The sequence below is a fragment of the Pseudonaja textilis genome, chromosome 3, assembly GCF_049901715.1.
Source record: "Pseudonaja textilis isolate UNSWEBS1 chromosome 3, rPseTex1.2, whole genome shotgun sequence".
NCBI lineage: Eukaryota > Metazoa > Chordata > Lepidosauria > Squamata > Elapidae > Pseudonaja > Pseudonaja textilis.
The window spans coordinates 34,761,274-34,779,988 of NC_141992.1; the positions used below are offsets into that span (position 1 = coordinate 34,761,274).

General features: G+C 36.5%; 1 protein-coding gene across 6 annotated transcripts in view; it reads left to right on the forward strand.

The window, feature by feature from the left end:
• PPFIA4 (PPFI scaffold protein A4) overlaps positions 1–18,715 on the forward strand; it is a 110,101-nt gene that overhangs the window by 8,298 nt on the left and 83,088 nt on the right. For all 6 annotated transcript variants that reach the window (XM_087929243.1, XM_087929246.1, XM_087929247.1 and 3 more), the window contains exon 2: positions 16,705–17,566. In XM_087929243.1, the coding sequence (XP_087785369.1) occupies positions 17,330–17,566 (237 nt within the window). In that variant the 5' untranslated portion in view covers positions 16,705–17,329. The remainder of the gene's footprint in view (positions 1–16,704; positions 17,567–18,715) is intronic.

Consider the following 18,715-nt stretch of genomic DNA (forward strand, 5'->3'; position numbering starts at 1 on the left):
CAAATGTCTCACTTAGCAACACAAATGTTGGTCTCAGTTGTGGTCATAAATCCAGAACTACCTGTATTACATTTAAGGCATATAGGGTGCTTAACAAGCAATTTGTATTATTGTCCCTATGTTGTATAACATTTGTAGTAGTTGAAGAATGACATGTGTTACTTGATAAATATGTTCTTGAAAAGAAAACCCTATCCATTTTTTTATTTAACAGTACAATAATTTGCATGCCACCTACTTACATGCTCAAGGCAGCCTGCAATCCTAAAAGTTTTAAAAGTCCAATATATATTAAAATTCATATCTATTACTGTTGCATACTGAAAATCTACCTGAACAACTACAATATATCAACTGGATTACCTCTAATTATTTGAGATTTCACAATATTTTTGTAAATTGTACAGTAACTTTGTAATAGTAGTAAGAAATATAAATACAGAAAGTGATATATTGATTGTCATGGTGGAGGCTAAGATTGTAAGCTTGCTTTTAAAATTGCATTTGGCATTTAAGTAATTAAATGTTGCCTTGCAGAATAATTGCTTTGTGGTTATAGGTACTTTATTTGCTTAATAACAGTGACTGCTATCTTCTCTGAAATTGTTTTTGTACAATGAAAGTGAACATGTCCTAACTATATTTATGAATTGATATTGCACTCCTGATCTTCAATATATTTGCTATTTAAATAATCTAGAGGATGTCACTAAATTGTTCTGTGGCAAAATATAGGGGCTCAGATTCTTTAATCATAATATTTTCTGGATAGAATGATAGTCAAAGCCCTCAAGAAAGATATTCCTTGTTATTAAATTTACATGAACTATTCCTTAATATATATGTCACTTGAATTCTAATTCTAGGAGTTCTGCTACTGAGTAATCAGTGTCAATGAACAGTAAGATTTCTAAATCAAAGCAGTCACTTAGCAACCAAGACAGAAATCAATTTCAAGCCACATGCATTATATTTAGGGTCACAAACTGGAATTTAACTGAATATGAAAAGGTACAAAGAATCCATTGTATGGTACGCTTAATAAAACACCAGGTATTTGTTTGGCATTTTTCTTGAGCGCCCACATAATTATGCCTCTTTTAATATCATCTAGGGTATTTGTTAATTTTTTTCATACCTTGAAAAAAAACTGTTAAATTAATTTGACCCACACAAAGAAGTGGATGTATTGATAATGTGTTTTGAAGTATTATATTATCAAATAAATATTTTGTTTCCAAATTTTAGAGATTATATTTTGTCATGATTCTTAATATACTGGAGGCATATACATATTCCAGATCAGATTCTGCACAGTAATATACAATAAGTATATTATGTAGTCAAACATATCCTCTTGAAATTTAGTTTCTATTGTGTCCTCTAGTACATTGTATTTTCCTTTGACTTAGCCTCTATCTGGTCTTATACTTGAATTTATCTTAAATATTGTACATGTATTAGTTATTTGTTGCTTTGGTGCTTCCTATTTTCAGAGGAATTGTATAGCATGAGATTAGGGATGTGCTCTGCTTTGGAGTGAAAAGTTGTTTTGGGTGTTCCTGCTATAATAGAGTATCTCTGGAAAGAATCCCTGAAAAATAGGCACTTGAGTTAATGAGTTATTAAAGCTGTGTCCATGCCTGCTTCAAAGCATCTTCCATTACCTCATTGGTGCCTTTTTGAGTTTGCCACTTGCTATCCTGGGAAAGGGAGCAGCAGCTTTTTGGTGTTGCAGATATGTGTTATAATTATGCTCCCACATGCTTTGAAGCACCTTTTGCAAGCTGAAACCTGGAAGCCATGCCATCTTATTAAAGAATAACAAAATAACAAGTTAGAAGGGACCCTGGAGGTCTTCCCCCTGCTGAAGCAAAAGACCCTACAATTTCAGGCGAATGTCCAGTCTCTTCTTAAAAACATCCAGTGTTGAGCACCCACAACTTCTGGAGGCAAGTTATTCCACTGATTAATTGTTAATTGAACTCAAAGTGGAGTCTTTATTGTGATATTTTCATAATAAAATATAAATTTTGGCGGTTTTCATTCTCCAAATCAAGTATCTTACTCAAGTGTTTTTTCAGTGAGACCGGTCTATCAGGGCAACCTGGTCTACCCAAATATGGGTATATTGCATACTACTTCCACTGAACAGCTTGAAATAGCTATACTAGTCTCCCTTTATTTCTTTGTTGGTAAATTTAAATTTATTTTATTCAAGATTCAAAGACATAGAGAAGCTGCTGCTCATTAGTTGGGACAAGTTCATCTATAGAGTGCTTCTTGGACTGAGAGATGCAGAGGTATTTTTGTTCAATGGCTGGATTTGTTTCTATCCCATATTTTCAATATGGCATATCTAACATAATGATTTTTGAAATCTGCATTAACCTTGACTTTATTCTACCACAAATATCTATACCACCCAAATCTAAGGTCATATCCTTTGATGGATAATTTGATCTGATCCCACTGTATTCTACATTGTTCAGGCTCTGTCTTCAGTATAGTGTCTACTTCTGGAAACTACTTTTGAAGAAAGATTCAGACAAACTGATATACATGCAAAGATCTGATCATTGTCATCTAGACCAGTGGCCCCCAACCTTTTATCCACCTTTTTTCCGTGGACTGGAGGGGCCGTGGTTTTGCGTGCTGCCTGCATCCTGCAGATGGGGCTTCGCTTATTTGCGTGGCCTGGTTTGTGGCATGCTGTGGCTCAGTGCCAGGCCACGGACCGGGGATTGGAGATTCCTGATCTAGACCAGGGGTAGGGAAACTTCGCTCTTCTATCACTTATGGACTTCAACTCCCAGAATCAATGAGTGAGCCATAAAAAGTTCCCTATCCCTGGCCTACTGGTTTTTCAGTTGTGGGGGAAATTAATTTTTGTTTTGAATGGATTGTTTAATATACAAATAAAATATGTCCTGCATTTGTATATTAAACAGTCCCATTCAAGTCAAAAATTGATTTCCCCCACAACTGAAAAACCAATAGGCCAGGGATGGAGAACCTTTTATGGCTCACTCAGGAATTCTGGGCGTTGAAGTCCATAAGTGATAGAAGAACCAAGTTTCCCTACCCCTGGTCTAGACAATGGTCAGGAGACTGAAAACTAAGCCTAAAATGTTGAGCTTTAAGAAATGATAATTAAGCAAGATGTGATACACTTTTCAAGCATTGAAAAGAATGTGACACACAGAGTACTGGTTCTCTGACAGTCCAGAGAGCATAATCTGTCCAAACCAAAATATGTTACCAAAAGGATATATTCCAGTTGAATCTTAGGAAAGCTTTTCTTACGTTTGATATCATCGGAACCCTGACAGTGGGTAGTAGTGAATTCTTTTGAGTCAATATTTGTTCAATATATATTTGAGATGTTGAAGTTCCTCTTTACTAGAGTTGTTTAAGTAGAGAATCTTTTGTTAGTAATGCTTTAATTGAATTTTTGAGTGGTGCAGGGGATTTAACCCCTTGAGCAAAATGACCTCTTCTGATTCTATGATTTTGTGGGAGATGCTTCCATTTTCAGAGAATAGGCAAAAAATTATTTTCTCCAGTTGCTTTGACATACAAAAGAGATTTGTAGTCTCTGTTTAGCTATATTATATATTGTGCCATATATTCAGCTTTAGGACATATTGGTAATATTTTAAATTTGAGAGTATATGACAATTACATTTTGATTGATGAAAAGGCAAAATATAAATCCCTTAAATAATAAACAAATCCCTTTCTGTTTGTATACTTCAAATTGTGCTATTAGTATGCATGTTTAAATGTCTTACTCATATAATTTCCTATAGTTTATTATTTTATTGCAGCAAATTATTATACTATGAACATTTCTAATATATTTGAACAAGATACTGTGTGGATATGCTGTTGTTGCTTGTGGCTATGATGTAGAATTAACCTGAAAACATTTTTTTTCTGTCTGAAATAGAAATTATGTGGGAGTCTTGGAATCAGATATTCTGAGTATAATATTTTTTTTTGTCTCCATATTAGACTCACGTTATAGCTTTAGGTCTCATAAAAAGGGGATCTGACAGCATAGGACATAAATTAAAGCACTTGTAATCAGCGGGAATTATAATAAAGAAGCTCTATAGTTATAATAAGTTTCTGTTTTCCTTAGACGTAGGCCACTAAGAAATATATAATTAAGAATCAATGATCAAAATTAACAGCTGATCAAAGAAGTTACCCACTGTTGTTGCTCTAGTTTGAAACTTAGGTTCTTAATGAATGAAACTCTACAATATAGGTACACAAACTTCTCTGAACAGACACCTCACATTTTAAGAGCATGTTGTTTATATTCTCACAAACTGACTAGAATGGAAAAGATTGCTCATAGACAAAGTGGTTACCATGGTGGGTAAGGTCATCCATTTGGTGTCAGATGCATACATAACAGTTTATGGACAAATTATAATCAAAGTTCAGTCCAGTATAGGGATTTGATTCACAGTATAAGAATCAAGCAAACGTAGTTGAAGAGCAATAGAAAGTCAAATACTACTATAGTGAACATTACTAGTCCGTTCGAAAAACTTAGTGGTAAAATATAGTTAAGGCAACAGTAAGATAAAATGATACTGGAGATCAGTGGCAGAATTTGTGTTTAAAATGATGACATCTCAAGATCATAAACATTATCCAGGTAACTGTTCTCAGGCAGAAATTTTATATATGAAACTCAAAATCCAGCTGATGATAATCAGCCATAAGTTATAAGGCCTGAGTTACTGCAAAAGAATGGATTGGGTGGTGGTGGTAATGGGCAGTGAACTTCTTTGAAATTAGACATTTTGTTACATTTTGGTATTTGGCTTTTGATTAGGCATTGCCATCCTCCGAAAGAATTTGATGGTTCTTTCTTTGTGGGTTGGGTATAGGATCTAGCTACTAGTGACGGTGGGAATTGACTCTTCTTAAATAACAAGTAATACAATTGAAAGAAGAAAGAAGGAAAACTAAATCAAACTAAGTGTGAAAAAGAAAAGAAAAAAAACAGGAAGGAGAACATAGAAAAAAACATGAAAAAATTATGTATATAAAGAACAGACTTCTGATATCCTTTCAGCGATTATACATACAGTTCTAATCCAACTGTTTTCTCCAATTTCATCCTAATTCTCTTCTTTCTATAACCTTTCTAATAATCAAAACCATCAATTATCAAATCATTTTCTTTTTTAAGCAAAAAGTCCTAGGTAGACTGGACAAATGCAGTCCTGAGGGGATAGGAGCTTAGTCAGAATTTGTTGGAGGCAATTTCATAATTGTCTGACAATGTCATAGCCTGGCCATAAAACATTAATTGGCTGCTCTGATCTGCTTTGACATTGCATATAAACTGCCTTGCTATCATGTTGGTCTTTTTAGCCTGAAATAATTAGGTAGTGAAAATAATTAGAATCTTTTCCAAATATTCACTAGAATCTTATATATCCTGTAGAACACTTTGATCTGTTGAACATGCAGGCATAGAGACACAATATTGTACAGTTATATGAGAATCACTGAATTAATGAATAGACTAGACTCACATAAGAGGTTTAAATCCATGTGAATTTGATTGATTAGTTTACTGAGACTTTTTAGTATATTTCACATTTTTAAATTTAAAAAGCATGACTCTGAACATACAATATCAAAAGGTTGCCATAGAAAGAGATAGGGGTATACATCAGTAGAAGAAGCTTTTCTATATAACTGAGAATATATCTGAATAAATATGACAACTGAATTTAAGAATTCCAGCTAATTTCAAGCAGTATTGTTGCATGAAATATTTGAAGGTAGGTTCAAATTTACGTGAAGTATAAGTATCATTTTATAATGCCTTTGTAAGACCACACTTGGAATATAGCATCCAGTTTTGGTTGTCGTGGTATAAAAAAAGATGTTGAAACTTTAGAAGGAGTGCAGATTATTGAGAACTCACAGGTTTGAAGTAAGCAAAATGAGAGAAAGGGAGAGTGGGATAAAAAATGGAAAATATTTTTTATTATAAAGTCTTTTTTCACTATGATTCATTTTATTTATTATCATTCAGGCTGTTTTATGCTCTATTTTCTAATGTAGAATGAAGAGAATTATTGCATGTAGTGATGGTAGAAATAAGAAAAATAGATCTTTAGTTTTGATATCCTGAGCACTGCCCAGTATCAATGCTGCAAAATGGGGGGCTATAAATTGTTTATATATTTAAATAAAATTGATAGCACTGGATCATTATTTTCAAATTATAATAATAAAAATAAAAAGTCAAAATGAAATAGACAGTGCTTTAAAATGAATAGGGCTCATTGAAGGAGCAAAATATTATAGCAATGATTAACAATATTAAGAATATTAAAACTAAAAGGAACAACTCTGCTGAAAAAAAACAAAACACGCCTAATGTCAGAGACTGAGACGAAAATCTGAGTCAATGGGGAAATCCTGGACTAGAATCAGAAATGAATTATTTTCCTACAAAATAAATTTCAGAGATGCAAATGTAGAAGATAGGGAATTTGAAAAGAAAGTGCTCAGTAACACTACAGTATCATACAAAGAATATGATGGAATATGTAAGAGGTCACCAAATTAACTGAGACTGTTGTATTTGACATTTTCAGAAAATACTTAATGGGAATTGAGCTGAAATAATGCTTGGAGCTGTAGAAATAGGGAATCTGACTCATGTGTTCCAAAAAAGAAGGAGATTCCCCACCCCCACCCCAAATGTTTGTGTACTCAGCAATTCAATGCTATAGGGTTACATTTGAGGGTGTTTTTTTTTTTTGGTGTCTTCCGCTCAGCTTTCCAAAAAACCCAAGTGACAGGAGGATCCATGAGGTCCAGACTTTTTAGAGCTGGAAATAATGAACAAACTGTGCAGTAATCCTTCTTGTATTTTGCTGTGTTGCTAGTTTTGTTCAATTTGTTCTTTGTGTTGTCATATATAAAATGTTACCAGATTCTTACTCCGTTTTTCTAAAGCGTCAACAGTAGCAATTGAGAATTGAGAAAAGAAACACTCTATATTTCACATCTTTTTGTCAATCAAGGTATTACTTCTAGATTTATATGGTGAATTTAGATCTAGGTATGCTCATGAATAACATAGTATCTGAGGCACATATTTACAGAGGGTCCTTGCCTTCTGAGACTTTTTTTTTTTTTAACCAAGATGTCTGGAAAACAATACAACCTTCCAACCAAACTTTCTTTTGTCTTTTGCCCATTAGCTGAATTTTATAAACTTCTCTGTATCTATTATTTTAGTTACAGCATTCAGATGTTTGTTTTGTTTTAAAACAAGCATGGATTTTAGAAGTAGAGGGAGTATAGAACATGTCTCTCTCTGTTGACAACCTATATTTTTAGCAATTTGCATTTTTTTTTTGGCTCTTTAGTTGATTTTAGACTTTAATTATCTTCCTGAAAGAGAAACTACCATTTACTGGCAGTATGAAAACTTGTGCATATGTTACCTTCTCTAAGCAGTTTTCCACTTTCTTTTTTTATATTTTTTGTCTCTTTTTCTCTTTTATATTTTCTCCTCTGTCAAACACTTATCCAGAGCTACATCCGAACCATGTTTCTGCCTGTGTGGCTCTCAAAATTACAGTCCTTACCTTTCTTTGCATAAATACACATTTTGACAAAAATATATAACTAATTGCTACTGCAGATTAGTAAAACTTGAAGGAAATAAGGTATGTACAGTAGTCCTTAACTTATAAACACAATTGAGCCCAAAATTTCCATTGCTAAGCAAGACAGTTGTTATGTGAGTTTTGCCCCATTTTATGTTTTTTCTTATCACAGTTGTTAAGTGAATACTCTACCCCACTCTGTGGTTTCTTCCCCAAACCCCAAAAACTTTAACCTTAGACTGTCTACTATTGACCTCACCCCTTTCCTAAGAGGTCTGTAGGGGGTGTGCATAAGCGCACCAACGTGCCTATTGTCCCTGTCCTATTGTTTCTTTTTATTTTTCCTATATGTATCCATTTCATGCATTCATAACTATGTATATACTTATACCTATTATCTTGTAAGCGATTGACAAATCAAATAAAAAATAAATAAATAAATCACTTGTCGGGCTCCGTGCAATCCTCTCCCGACAGCAAGCATAGTTTCCGTGATTGAGAGAGACGATGCCAAGTGATTGGAATGAAACGGCGCCGATCAATGACATAATAGATACCAGCCACACAGCCATGGATAATGAATGTCGGGTGGGGGAACGCGCTAACCAAGCAGCTTGGTGGTTAACCATGATCATCGGTGAGGGAAAGGGGAAAGTAACGAAGCAGCAAAGATCCATCCTGATAGATAGTGTGTCAGGGGGAATCCCTGGCATAATCAATCCCTGATGGGAGACCAACAATTAAAACACTCAGGGAGGGGGTTGGAATGGGAGGATTGAGGAAATGGGGGAAACAAGCGTTTATCTGGGAATCACAGGTTAGTGAGCACTCGATCTAGAATATGGGGGTGGAGGATTAGCAGTAATAGGTTAATTGGGACACAAGTGTAGGGTGGAGGTAGAAGTGGTTAGGTGGGTGGAGTAATGGGATAAATTGCACTGGAAGAAGGCTGATTCCAGTGCTAACCTTGTTCAGTTTCACCATGCTTGCTGATTACGTGGAGAAATAAAATACTGCAAACCATTCAGTTTGTTGCTTATTATCTACGGTTTCCAGGGTCACAGCTAAAATCACTGCAGTTAAGTTAGTAACACAGTTGTTAAGTGAATCTGACTTCCCCATTGACTTTGCTTGTCAGAAGGTTGTAAAAGTTGATCACATGTTCCTGAGAAACTACAACTGTCATAGATACATGCCAATTGCCAAGCATCTGAATTTTGGTCACATGAACATGGGGATGCTGCAATAGTCGTAAGTGTGAAAAACAGTCATAAGTCACTTTTTTAGTGCTGTTGTAACTATGAACAGTCACTAAACAAAGGGTTGTAAGTCAAGGACTACCTGTATCTGGCCTTGCAATGATTTTGGATGCTGCATATCATCCAAGTTATTGAATGTGCTCTTTAAGACTGCAGTCTTCTATTAGGTCTCTTTGGCTTGTTTTGAATCAGCCCTTTATGAATTAAAGTGGGAAATGGGCTCCTCTTTTTTTCCTGTTAACTTCACAGGTTAAATGCTGTGAATAGTTTCCAGTAAATGCAGAGCAATGTGCTCTGTTGATGCACAGAAGAACAACCGATGGAATATATTCTTTTGATAATGTTCATTTTGTTCATTTGCCAAACTGAATGGGCAACCAGGCCTTCCCTTCTCAACTAATAAAGTTTTATTCCAGTACAGAGAGGTTCCCTGAAGATAGGTTCCAGCATGAGGCCGAAAGCTTGGAAGAGTAAACTTCTGGTCCTGGTGACCAACCCAGATTGGATCTTGGAATATAATAAATAGTTTTCTTGTCTGTTTTCTAGAGGATGAAATCAAATAATTTCCTATTGTAACTTGGTGCTAAGGCAAGCAACATGATATATTAAAGCTTTCAACTGATATGGAGCAAGGCGTAATTATTTGTCTCGTCAAAGCTTTAGTGTGTTACAGTGTAGACTTTGGCAGTACTGTTTAGTGCTGGTACCTCTGAATAAATTAGCACTTATTGTGATCTAATGCAGAGGAGGAATTGTACGTGTTTGTGCTCAGAAATCAGAGGCTGCTGCAGCTGCATAGCTGCATCATTTAGATACTAATAATTGCCAGTTCAGAAATTGATATTTGAATGTTATTAAGTGTTTTTCTTATCCTGATATTTTAAAGTGAATAGTAAATCTATGTTGCTATTTCCTTTCATTTGTAGAACAAGAAAGATATTTAAACAGATGCCCATTTTTAACTACAGTTTATGCAGGGGTGGGATTCCAAACTTTTAACAACAGGTTCTGTGGGCGTGGCTTAGGTGGGTGTGGCTGGGTGGTCATGTGACTGGGTGGACATGGCTTGGTGGTCATGTTATTGGCTGGGTGTGGCCAACTCAACGTCATTCACATCGAGGCACGCATCTCCCTGCCTGGCCCAGCAATTTATTCTAACAACCAGTTCTCTGAACTGCTTAGAATGTTAACAACTGGTTCTAGCGAATAGGTGCGAACTGGTAGAATCCCACCCCTGAGTTTATGCTGGTGAACTTGTCTTCTAGAATGAGCTGCAGCTTGTGGCTTTCTGTCTGAATTTGTGCTGAGTACCCACTCTTTGTAACATGAAGGGATTATGGACTAGCTCTAAAGCTCTGTGGGAGGGAGGGAGGGAGGGAGGAAGGAAAGAAGGAAGGAAGGAAGGAAGGAAGGAAGGAAGGAAGATTTTGATGCTTCCTGCCAGCTTCCCCAAAAGAAACTCATTGGACTTTCCTGTTTCCATTTCTTTTTGCCCTCCCGTAGCCATTCTGTTTTCTGAAATGAATACCCAGTTGGATGCAGGTTGTCTACTCTTCTCCAAATAGTTTCCTAATTCAAGAGAAAGTTAATATGCGAGAACCTCCTTATCCCGCACTAGCAGAGGGGGCATATTGCGGAGCAGAAGGAGTCAAACTGCAGATCCCGTCAGTGAATGAATTTTGGCTGGTGGGACCTAGGAGAAGAGCCTTCTCTGCCATTGGTTTTGATCTCTGGAACAACTTACCCCTGAGGTGAGATTGGCTCATACCCTCTTGGCATTTTGAAAGAGCCTCAAGATTTGGCTCTGCCAGATGGTTTGGGAACCCAATCGGGGAGCTTCATACTGGAGCGGGTTGACTAACTAAAACTTAACCACCACCCCCAGTGTGTCTGGCTCCTTTCTTTCCCATCTGATGCTAAAGATTTGTATTTGTTAATTATTTTTATCTGCTGTGTTCTATGATTGTTGATTTTAATGTTTTGAAATTTTTATGCTGTAAGCCACCGAAAAAACCCCACCTAAATAAATAAATAAATAAATAAAATGTGCAGATGTTATTTTATATAGTTTGTAGTGATTTAAAATAAAGCAGAGTAATAGGTTAGTAGTCTTAAATAAGCATTGTGCCATAGTGTAAGGAGGGATGGGAGAGACAATATCCTCAAACAAGCATTCTAAAATGGAAGTTAAAGTTATATAATACATGCCATAAAGTTAAAAATACCTTTGTTTCCTGAATTATAAAGGCGTTTTTAAGGAAGAAAATACAGTTCCCTTTTTCACTCATCCTCCACTTCAAAGCCATAAAATACTCTACTGATTCTAGAACTGCAGAGAGCCATCAGTGCTGAGTATTCTAGAACCATGTCCCACATCATAGGAAACCATTTGAGGAGTGAGAAAGGTAGGGAGAGAAAATACAGTTTTTATCCCTTGTTACTCCCAATAGGCTAAAAATCTCGGGAAACTTGGGGTATTCCTTATAACAGCAGCCCCCAACTTTTTGGGCGCCAGCAACCAGTTCCATAGAGAGGTTTTTCCATGGACTGGAGGGGGCATGGTTTTGCATGCTCCCTGCATCCCATGGATGAGGGTTTGCTTGTTTGTGAGGCCTGGTTTCTGCATGCCATGGCCTGATGCTGGTCCGTGGACCCGAGGTTGAGGACTCTTGCCTTATAAAATGAGAGGCTGCATTGTAACATTTTGTCCCATATCTCTGTATCTAGAGAAAGGAAGAATATTATATAACAGTGGTGGGATTCATTTTTTTTTACTACTGGTTCTGTGGGCATGGTGTGGTTTGATGGGTGTGGTTTGGTGGGTGTGGCAGGGGAAGGATACTGCAAAATCTCCATTCCCACCCCACTCCAGGGGGAAGGTTCTGCAAAATCCCCATTCCCTCATCACTCCTGGTGGAAGGTTACTGCAAAATCCCCATTCCCTCCCCACCCCAGTAACCTGCTTTCCAGCTCCATTCTCCTGTGTAGGGCAATAAAAGAAGACCCTGCCGATCAGCTGGGACTTGGGAGGCAGGGAATAGATGGGGGTGGGGCCAGTCAGAAGTGGTATTTGCCGGTTCTCTGAACTACTCAAAATTTCCGCTACTGGTTCTCCAGAACTGATCAGAACCTGCTGAATACCACCGCTGAATTACATCAAGATAAGGCAATAGTTTAATTTACACTTTAGTTTACAATATAGAACAAAGTTTACAGTTATGTGCTACTCAGATTTTGGGAAACAGTGATGTAGATGAAGGAAATTCTATCTTCTATTTCTTCAAGATAAACATGACTAAAATTCTGATAAAATAGTTAAAGTAGTATTCTCATTAAAAAAACTGAATAAAATAGATTGTTTGACTCTGCAGTGACTTTTGGAGACTTACAAAGAAAAAAAAAACAAAGAAGGTAACTCACTGGAAGACAGAACCAGAAAGACCAAATAAAACAAACCAATGAGATCTAACCATCATCTTAATCCAAGGCCTAGCAGAACTGAGTCTTTAGCAGGTTACATAAGATCAAAAGAGTGTCAGCAATACTGATTGCTAGGGGAAAATTGTTCCACAGTGTAGAAGCCATCCCAAGAAGGCATAGGTCCTATAAGATGATACTGCTTAATTAATGGGAATTATCCACTCTAGGTGATCTCACCAGAAAGGCAGCAATATAGACAGGCAGTGTTTCAAGCAACTAGGCCCTGTGCCATACAAGGATTTATAGGAAATAATCAGCATTTTGAATTGCATCAGCAAGCCAACCAGCGACCATTGTAGGTATTGAAATTGAGAGGGGACATTGTCAGGCCCTCTTTGCAGTTACATGACCAAACTTTTCATGTTGGCAACACAGACACATGTATGGCCATTTGCAGCATCGTGATAGAATTTTATGATGGTTTTGCCAAAAATGGAATATTCTGGTTTTTGCCAAAACTCTGCCCGTAGCAAACGATTGGTTCACTTAACGGCTAATGTATTTGCTTAACAATCACTACAAAAAGGTCATAAAATTGGATGAGTGATACAACTCACCCATTTTATGTCTGTTGTGACATATGTCCGTAATGGGCAGGCTCCATTTCCATTGTATGTTGAGGGCTACCTGTACAAGTAAGATTCAGATAGATTTTAGCCTGCCATGGAAAATGACATCCATAAGCACCTAAAAATGCAAGCTAGCTGTAGGTGATATTTCAGAATAGGATTTCAGGACAAATCTTGAGATTTGCATTCTTGGCCTCTTATGGTTAGATTTCCACTCTTTGGATATGGCAAACAAATAAGATAAAATGAACTCAGAGGAAAATAGCATTACTCATCTTGAATCTAATAATGCATGTGTTTTGATCCCATATTCTCCTTATTAACTGAAAACTCCTATTGATATTTATGTTTCCATCTGTTGAACACAAGATTAGAAATAGTTTATTCTGATTATTTTCCAACTGTAATAAACTAACGCAAAAATTGGAAAAAGTGGAATAAATTTGAATCATGTGCTTAAGTGCTGAATTATATGTTGTAAGAGCATGTTGAAAGTTATTAAATTCAGTGCATTCAGTGCATTCATACACATTTTCAGTTGGTTCTTCATATTTGTCTTATTTTTAAGAAATATGATTCCTGGGCTGCTGATCATACTGTTTTTGTTTCTCTGTGTTAATTTCTTTGCGTGATATTATTGATTCTTTCTGTGGCCAGTATTTTTCATCCTCTGTGAAGATCATCATTTATCATTATAGCAAGCTGATTTTCATTATGGCAATGTGTGGTAATAATGCTTCGATATTAAAATGTATATCTGAGCTTGACCAGAAAAACTTAATTTGAACAGGACATTCTTCCAGTTCTAGCATTCAGTAGCAGCCCCTTCAGTACAGCTGAGCTTTTAAAACTATATTTACATGTTAACTAATTGTAGATAGGCTGAACTAGAGAACGAGTCAACAGGGACGACCGCCCGAGCAGTTGGGGGGGGGGGCTGAAACCTAGTACCGACCACGACAATGGACAGGCCCCTCCACGTGGGGGGGGGGGGGGCGCCGCCCCCCCCTCTGGAAGAGAGAACTTGGGGAGAGGCCTACTAACAGAGGTGGCAGCCAGGTCAATGCAGGGGGCGAGTCAGTCAGGCGCCTCGTGACAAGAAGAGGGGGGGGGGGGGGGGGGGGGGGGGGGGGGCCGGGGGGGGGGGGGGGGGGAGGCCCTTCAGTACAGCTGCTGGGCTTTTAAACAACTCATATTAATGCCATGGTGTAACTACCCGATTGTAGAATAGTTTGAGTGTATATTATGTTTTGCTGGTGGCATCTGGTATTTTTTGTTTTGGAAGAGTGGTACTCAAGAGTCTTTTCTTAGAAATACTTGGCAATACATTGAGCTGTATTAAAGGTAGAACTACTTCAGCTTCCATTAATCTTACAGTATGATAAATTTTCCCCTCGAGTGTATTTTTCATGAGACTTATGGATAGCTTTTCCTGGCATTTTTTAAATAGATAATATATCTTAGTGGACTTCTTCAGTTGAAGGTTGTCATAATATGGAAAGGCTAAAATCTACTTAGTCCATGCATATACATACAGATATACTTCCATACAGATGGAGAACATTAGCCTATGGATAACAGTTTTGTGAATTCTGGCTTCAGTGCATTATTTGGTTCAATTCAAAATATATTATTATTATTGCCATCTGAATTTTGACTGGAATACAAAAGAATACTGCTACCATGTGTAAATTATCTTGAGAATGCTTGTTCGCTATTCAAATTTATATGTCATTTTTTAGTAAATACATAATACGTTTTTTGAAAAACATTGTCAGGTTTGGAATGTCATATTTTAAACTAGCTCTCTGTTTGATGACACTCCAGTCCAGGTTCAAGATTTCAAGATGAATTTCACCCGCAAATCAATCACCAACCTGCCATATATTTATTTGTTTTTATATATAGGCCTGGGTAATGTTCAGGGGCAGAAGTTGCTATTCTGAATTTATAAATTTGCAGAAGTTGCCAATGTGTTTATTATGCCACTGAAAGGAATGAGGCTGATTTTTTTCTCCTTGTGTTTGTGTGTGGGTGTATTTTCAATGTTTTGAAGGCGGTGATGGGAACAAGACACCTCTGGGAAGGACAAAGTGCACTCTTAAAAGAACTTTTCCTCAGCAGCCATTTTATACCAATTTTAGGTTTGGAGAAAAGATAGGTGGGAGGATTTGCCTTGCAGATATTTCTCACTTCCATTTAAACTCTTAAAAATCTGAACAAAGCAAAACTTTGAGTTACAATCAGCTTGTAAAATGGCAGTTTTAGGACTATTAGGGATTTCAAATAGTAGTTGGTGTCAAGACTCTTTTAAGTATTCTACTCCCATTTTTACTCTCTTTTTTCACTTATTCCCGCAAGAAAAATAGTACCAGTTGGGATTCCTCTTTTTCACACATTGGAAGTGATATACTTCAGTGAAGTTGGATGGTAGCAGCAGAAACAACCATATTCTTACCCTAAAGAAAGAGGCAATACAAGAATATGAAAAATTTATACAGTATTACAACTCTAATTCCTGCAACTTTTAATTGGGTGAAACTGTACACCTGTAGGGAAAAAAAATCCAGTCCGGGTGCAAGCTGGAAGAAAGCCGCTGGAAATAAAATGGAGGCTGATTGGAAAGAAGGACTATTTATTGATAAGCAAAACCACCAACAGCATGCAGTTCTGGGACAGCTGACAAATAGGTCGAATGAGTGGATGGATCTTTATAGGTTTCTGTGACTTTAAAGGTTGAACTGTTCTTGGGATTGTGCAATGAAGGGGCTTTTGTGTCTCTTGCTATTTCAGTGGCGGTGGGTTAATCCTAATATGTCCTAAAGGTCATGTCCTGTCCTTCTTAACCCCATTACCTGGAGCTGAAGGTGTATTGTTTATGAATAGATTGGCTTGGATTTCTTAATGGGCAGAAATCTCCATCTCTAAAGACTTCAGGGATCTGCTGGAGACTGTTGGGGGTTGCTTTCTGCCTTTGTTAAGATTTTTCTCCTTTGGGAAAATATAATATTTTGTCTCTTAATATTCCACAAAATATTTCTTTCTCCTGGGGTGGGGGGCTTCCCACACACCATAGGGCAAAATCTTTTGAACCAAGGTACTTCAAATGGCTCTTGAAATTTGGCACATTTTAAAAATCATTTTATGACATAAAACAATCATAAAACAGTTTATGATAATATAAAATGTCATAAAATATTTCTTGTGCTGATGTTTGACTGGGCTATTTTCAAACAGGTACATCTCAGAATGTATTGCTGATAGTTGGGGGAAGACAGGACAGTGGAAACTCTGTCATTGTTGAAGGCATTGAGGAATCTGGTAAGGAGATACCTCTGAAACCATGATCCAAGGAGTCATGGGTTGTCTAACTTTCTGTTAAAAATAAGCAAATATTCTGCAATAGAATTTAGGTTAAAAGGATCTAGGCAAAATATACTTAATTTCAAGATACATTATAGTAAAGTGGTCTAAAAAAGATACAATGCTCAATAAATATTAAAGCTCTGAAATTAGAACAAATGCTCCATGGCACCTACATTTAAAAACCTGTTTGTTAAATTAAGAATGGCTATAGGGAACAAATGGTAAACTGTATTAATCTGTGATGTAGAATTCTCCATAAATTGTTCCCCTTCTGAATTTTCTCTGGAGATGAAAAGCTTTTGATCTGAATTTAGAAATGAAACAACATTGACCATTCTAACCTCTAAATATTTTCTTTTCCAACAGATTCTAAATGAAGAATGCAAGATGAATCTTTGTCAAAAGTTTAAGCTTGCTTCAGGAATGATCAGTCTACTTTCCTTTTGGATTTCATAAACTATTGCTTGATCTATCTAAGTTGATTTTTATTGATCATATCAAGACAAGTAAAATGTTTTGTAGGCTTTCTAATTCTTTCTAGATCTTAAACCAGCAAGGATTTTGGTGCTGAATGGAAACAATGAACATTTTTAACAACAAAGAACTCTATGCCCTGATTGATGGTCGTCATTGGAGAGATCAAAGGAATATCTATCAAAGATTATGGGAATGACTCTCACAATATTACATTGTCAGTTCAATCTAGGGGCCTTGCTGATCTTATTTACTTTATATATACATTGAGCATAAAGATGTGATGACTTTTTCTGATTTTTCTAGATATGTAATGTTAGTTTCAGTTATTTGCAAAAGGAAATGGAGATTTTATGGACTTTGTCATCTGCATTTGACAGTTGCCACAATCTGCAGTGGCCTACAGTAACCATGTGACCTTAACTTGCTGTTTCTACTGCCTTAAGAGGCATTCTAGGGAGATTTCCTTGGCAATTCAAGTTCTTCCTCTAGCACAGGCAATTTGCAAAGTATTGCCATGATGTGTGAGGTAATGCCTACCATTAGTGAGGGTGACCCCTTAGGGCCACAGCCAGGCTCTGATTCTGATGCCAACTTTGAACAGCTGATGGTGAACATGCTTGATGAGAGGGATAAACTACTAGAGACTCTTCGGGAAACACGTGAGACACTATCTGTGACTCAGGGCCGGCTGCAAGAGACTTTCCATGAACGAGACCAATTGCAGAGACAGTTAAACTCTGCTCTACCTCAGGTAAGAAGATTAATAGACAAGATTTTTGTTAGCTGAAATATAAGCAAGGAGCAAAAATAGTTAGGCGTGTGTATTGATCTTGTGTGATTTAGCACAGAGAAAATAGGTTTTATACTGTAATCATTAAACTAAAACATTAAGACATAAAGATATTGTATTAATTGCTTTCTTATTTGTCACCAATTTTTGACAGAGGTAATGCTTCTAAAGTCATGTTGGCTTTGTCATTAAGAACAATTCTCTACCATCACTATTTAGAAAACATAGTCTATCTAGCTATACAAGGTGAAGACCGTGAAAATGAAAAACCACCTCAAACAGCTGAATGTCCATTAGATTCTTTGAAAAGTTGTAGGCTAAATTTAATGGAGAGAGAATAAATATTAGGGCTGTGTGATGCTTTGGATTCATTTAGGAAGAGATTCTTTGAAAAAAAATATGCTAGAGTGAATGCTGTATCTGTGAGAAATTAAAGTACCTGTTTTGGCTTTCAGGATTGTTCAGGTGCAGCTGAAAATGTTGCTTTAATGAGTCACAGGCAGGTGTTTTATTCACACTCCTAAGCTCTCAGCAGCACCTCTTTTGAGTGGAAACAAAAGTTGTCCAGCCCTAATAAATATAAATTTAATCTAGCTAAGATGACTGAAGTACTCGGTCTAGGATTGTGGTGAAAGGTATCACTATTCTCCCTGAAGGGACAGTAGCATTTTTACAATAGCAATATAAATGCTTTGATCAGCTGATCCTTGCAAAATATAAACTTAAGTCATTTTGACATCCATTGGTAACTTCATCCATCTGTTATAATATTGGCTTTTTCAGATAGCATTCAAGAATCACAAGTACCATAATAATATAAATCATAAATGACCTGGACTGCATATTTGTTATAGCTGAGATAATCCACTCTACACAACATGTTTTATGAAGATTATATGTTGAACATTAAATCTTAAATCTTCAAAATTTTTCTGATTTTACATGTGGAATTAGTTTATTTTGTAATTGCTTCTTTTGACAGGCAGTTTTAAATGCCCCAGGCTAAAAAAAAAGAGCTCTTTAGTCATAGTTATTCATGTTTAATGTACAGCTATTTTGTAATATAGAGTATGATTATACATTTCCAACATCTGTAATTATTTAAATTAT